Source organism: Apium graveolens, chromosome 1 (assembly GCF_009905375.1).
Source record: "Apium graveolens cultivar Ventura chromosome 1, ASM990537v1, whole genome shotgun sequence".
In the NCBI taxonomy this organism is placed as follows: Eukaryota; Viridiplantae; Streptophyta; class Magnoliopsida; order Apiales; family Apiaceae; genus Apium; species Apium graveolens.
Genome location: NC_133647.1, coordinates 96,264,207 through 96,269,392, shown reverse-complemented (window position 1 = coordinate 96,269,392; position 5,186 = coordinate 96,264,207). Strand labels below are relative to the sequence as shown.

The 5,186-nt window shown below is 36.4% G+C and overlaps 1 protein-coding gene across 1 annotated transcript; it reads right to left on the bottom strand.

Moving 5' to 3' along the window:
* Nucleotides 1-1,027: 1,027 nt before the first annotated feature.
* LOC141665154 (cysteine-rich receptor-like protein kinase 44) lies at nucleotides 1,028-4,893 on the bottom strand. The gene is made up of 9 exons (XM_074471139.1): nucleotides 4,741-4,893; nucleotides 4,114-4,495; nucleotides 3,388-3,791; nucleotides 3,170-3,292; nucleotides 2,842-2,969; nucleotides 2,539-2,749; nucleotides 2,198-2,429; nucleotides 1,934-2,084; nucleotides 1,028-1,638 (listed from the first exon to the last, which is right to left on the bottom strand). Exons 2-9 carry the CDS (start codon nucleotides 4,488-4,490, stop codon nucleotides 1,321-1,323), a joined length of 1,944 nt encoding a protein of 647 aa, XP_074327240.1. The 5' UTR covers nucleotides 4,491-4,495; nucleotides 4,741-4,893; the 3' UTR covers nucleotides 1,028-1,320.
* Between the last annotated feature and the right edge of the window lie 293 nt (nucleotides 4,894-5,186).

Genomic DNA, 5,186 nt, shown 5'->3' with positions numbered 1-5,186 from the left:
ATATAATATTTTTTTTGCTAATTCTAAAATATAATCTTAATCAGTGCCCACCATTAGCTTTGAGAAATATGCCAATTCGTTCTTGCTCGGAAATTTCAAACCCCCAAAGAATGTTCATGGATAAAGGGGCAATTTTTATTACCTTGGGGCAAGCAGACATGGCTTGAAAGATTCCGCACCTGTGTAGAGTTGACAGAGGGAAATCAGCCCTCTGTCTGAGCGAATGCCATGCCGCACCGAACTCACCTGAAGCATGCAAATCGAGTCCAAAAAGGAAGATGAAATCAGAAGGCAGACGTTGGAAACAGCCCGATTTTAATCTGGGTAAATGGGGAGTTAAAGAAAACATGATTAGATTTGGTTAAGAAAAAACCCTGAATTAATTTGCTCAGGACTAAATGTGATGTTCTGGTATAATAGATATAGTAGATAGTAGATATGATAGATAGTAGATAATTGCAGCGGAATAAAAGGTGGTTCTGTTTTTCTTTTCCTAAGACAGATACACTACAAGCAATAGGTTGTAGTGATGCACCCCAAGTCCAAACCAACAACTAAACACAGTTTAACAGACCAAGTGCATGGGCTTAGCAATTTTAGTACACATTAGTTGTTGAATTGTGCTTATAGAGGTATTCAAGATTACTTATCTTTCCAATGTGAGATGTCACTCAACCTTGACATCCAAACCAACAAATAAACACAGTTTAACATATCAAGTGAGCTAGCAATTCTAGTACACAATAGTTTTTGAATTGTGATTATTTTGATACTACTAGCACTGCTATTGAACACCACATCTTCATGCTTTGTGTCATAATATCGTCTCACTTGTTTCATGATTTAGGAACTTGTATAAATTATCAGGTTGCAACCCCTTTTACATTGTTGTATTAATATCATCACAGTCGGTGTAACTAATGAAATTATACTAAAGTCCGACTCAAAGTGTGTTCATCGCCCAACACTAGAACGGTTTTGTAACTTTGTTACACACATTCATAACAAAGCTTGAAATTTTAAAGAATTTACAAGGCAAACAATATTTCAATACTTAGTGAGGAAAAAAATGTACACACACATTGTCTGTTCTTTGTCATACAACTATTCTCTACAACGCGTCATACATAGAGTTTAAAGATTTGGGAGCCTAGCATTACTCTTTTGTTTAGATGCGGGAGCCTTAATTATTGTATTCACTCAAAGATATAATCTCCCTTGGATTGAGCCAGAAGATCCTTTCAAGTAATACACAACATACAGTAACAGAAAACATGACATGGGGATTTAGAGCCAACTCTTTTTACACCATGTACATAGCTAACGACCTACAAATTCTGACAAAGTAGCAGTGGCATTCGAAATTGATTGTGGAGGAGTACTAGATGAGTCATCACGGATTCTATTTTCTGAATGGACAAAGGTAGGCTTGCTTAGCGGTCTTTGCTCGAGTGACCGGTCATCACTTAATAGCAAAACAACAACTTCTGACATTGTTGGCCTTAGAGAAGCTGGTGACTGGGTGCACATTAGCGCGATTTCTATCATCTTCTTGGCATCTTCTGTTGTAAAATCATTGGGGTCTAGTGTATCGTCAACCAACTTCAAATGCATATCACTCTCATGTAGCTTCCAGGCCTAATATAATATGGTACCAGTACAACTTTAATACACAGTTATAAAACAGCCTAGGTTAAAAGTATAACATGAACTGTAATTGGAAAATCTGTACTATGTGAGTATAAATTGTATTTCTCAATAACTGGGAAATCTTTTGAAGACCAATGCATAACGTTTACGAATTTAAAAGTTTTCATAAAAAAATGAAATCAGCCAAGTTTCTGAATCATTGTATTGCCAGTGAGTAGAGATATCTAAGAATTTCGTAAATTAGAAATTACATATGTAAATTTCAATGAACATAAAAACTTACATATTCGAGGAGGAAATCAGTGTCGGACTCAATATTTGTGTCACTGCAGCGACGGCCACTTACAATTTCAAGGACCACAACACCGAAGCTGTAGGTATCTACTTTCTCAGATAACTGCCCTTGAAGTGCATACTCTGGTGCTGTATAACCCCTGCAGCATTATAAAGCTCAGCATTAGATCCACCATCACCCAAATTTATAAGATTTTGAAACAATAAAACAAGTAATCACACGAAGTTCATCACTGGTTTTAATTTGACTTACAGAGTCCCAGCAAATTTTGTGTTGAGATGACTTTGATCCTCAGGTAAAAGCCTTGCCAACCCGAAATCAGCAATTTTAGGTTGTAGTTCATCATCTAGTAGAATGTTTCCGGGCTTAATATCTCGATGTATGATACGAACGTGGAACTGTTCATGTAGATAGGCAAGACCCCTAGCTGTTCCAAATATTATATCAAATCTTTGCTTCCAGTTGAGAGTGCCCCGTTTGCCACCTGTAAAAGATAAAGTTTAATGTATTTTAGACATTCACATGCTTTCTGCGAAACGGATTTGTGCAGTGTTTCACAAATATCCATCAGTAACATTGTTTTGCAAACTCACCATATAAGAATCTGTCAAGACTACCATTTTCCATGTATTCGTAGACAAGAAGTAGGTCTGGTCCTTTGCTGCTACATCCTAGCAGACGAATGAGATTTCGATGATGGACATTGCTAATAAGCCTGACTTCGCTCTCAAATGATGCCTTTGCCTTTGTAGTACTTAGAGCCAGTCTCTTGACTGCAACTATATTTCCACTCTTTACGATTCCCTGCTCGATATTATAACAAGGAAAATGTAACCTTGCGATTTCTGGCTTGGCAAAACAGAATCTTCAAAAACGAAATAGTTATTCTATATTACCTTGTATACATCTCCGGAACCTCCCTCTCCTAATTTATATTCTTCACTAAAATTTTTAGTTGCTGATTTCAGTTCCTTGTAATTGTAAGTAACTGGTCCCTGCAGCTCAGTTGACCCCAGTATATGGCCTGGTATGGAAGGATAACAAAAAATATTCGTTAGTCATTGTTTATACAAAATTGTCAATATAATTCGACGATTCTAATAAGATACTGAATTGATTTTTATACAGAAGACACTCTTGACATACATATGTCGAAAAGACTAATTCTACAGAACAAATCTAGTGATCTTTTGTACTAACGAAAAAATCACGCCAGTTAATTACCTCTTTCAGCTACCTTTTTATTATTTAATAAAAGATACCATACAACCAAAGCAAGTAGGAGCAACAGAAGGCCTACACCACCAGCAATACCCCCAATGATTGCTTTCTTATTGCTTGATCCTCCTGAGTATTAGAAATAAGAGTAATTTTAGAAATTTACATACCAACATGCGTCTTTAAGTGAAAAATGCGAAAAGAACTGCTAGAGGTTGACTTACCTGCATTCAAGTACTTCTTAAGATTTGTTGTCTGGTTGCTTGCAAAGAAAGGGGTGTTTGCATATCTCATAAAGCAACCAGCATCAATAGCTCTTGCCCCAGAACGAGGAGGACAGCTCTTGATGTTTTCAAAAGCAACATTCATGCAATTCTGGCATTCAAACTCACTCACTGTTTCAGCACATTGCGCCATAGCATATACCGTTGTGTTACTACCCAAAACTTGCTCTGTGGTTGCAGCATAATAACCTTGTATCTTAGGAGTCGCAATTAATAGATTGCTTAGTACTTCTCCAGCTGCTACATTAAAATTTGCTGCCGTGCTATTTCTTATAGTATCATTGTTACATCGTCCTGTATTGCCTAAAGCAGTAGCAGTACTGTAAAATCCATTGCTCTCGTACCTTCATCCAACAAAATATTTGACTATGCGTGAGAAAATCTGTGCCCTGGTAACTGATCAGTGCTTGATCAAGTTGAAAGAAAATGATAAGAGAAACATTGAATTTGTAGTGATTTTATTTATTAGATTGTGTAATAAAATCATTTTATGGAGTGCAGGACATAGTTTAAAATTTTGACAGAGTTAAACAAAGTCAAAAGAAATTGTACAAGTCCATGTTTTATTTCATTTTCTTAGTTAAAAAACCTTGTAAATAAGCAAATATTGATGTTAGGCATCACGAACATAATCAATTGAATGATGTTATAAAACAATAAGTGTACCTGAGGAAGCAGTCATCATAGATAACACGAGCACCGTTGGCCAATCTGCAGATACTGCGAATGTCAAGAGCAGCCTTATCAAAGCAAGAGGCGCAGTCTGCGGTGGAAAGATACTTTCTGCACTGAAACATAGTGTATACTGGATTGGTAGTCCTGGCCTGTTGTTGAGTGCCAAAGTATGTTTTATTTACTGTTATTTCTCGTCTGAGGTCGGCCAAGGTCGTGTTGAGATTTCTAAAAAATTCGAGTGTGTTGGTTGCATTGTATTGACTGCACCCTGAATTTAACGGAGGAGCATTTGGTTGCTGAGACACAACCGATTGAATCACCAGTGCCAGTGCCACCACTGCCACAATCATTCTCCACCAACCCTTCATCGTGTCTGAACATTAAGTTAACATCGCACATTATCAGTACACAATAACTAAAACATACACAGAAAATCAAACCAAAAAAAAATGTAATCGTATCGAGCCTCTGGATGATCAAGTTACATCTGTACATACAGCAGTAACTCGATTATCTTTAAACGTACAGCTAATTAGTACGTCAATCAACAGAATCCAGTTACGTACTAATTAGCTGTATGTTCGTGAAAAGCCTCAAAGGAGTTAACTATATTAGTACCTGTTTGAAGATGGACAGTAACCAATATGAAAGTACAAACTTAGTTGCAAATATGGACTGGCAAGTATGAATTATATATAGGCATTACAACGACCATAAAGGTAGTGGTAGACCAAGATATAATTCTCCAAATTACTATAATCCATGAGTATTTGGCCTAATTCCAAGTTGGGGGACACTAATATTAAATTTTCTAAATTTCACTTTCAAATGACCAGGTCCTCAAGCTAATACGTCACTTAATTTTAATAATGGCTTGGCTACTCAATATCTGATTTACCAAAAACGCATATTTTAGAAAGGTACTCCAAGTTCTTCGCCCGTTACTTATAATATTTGTGTATCACCCTATTATATCTAATATGTAAAAAATAAAACAAAGGCCTGTTAGATAGAAATTTAGATAACCAAAAATAAGCATGTATAATATTCCAAGTCATCTCGGC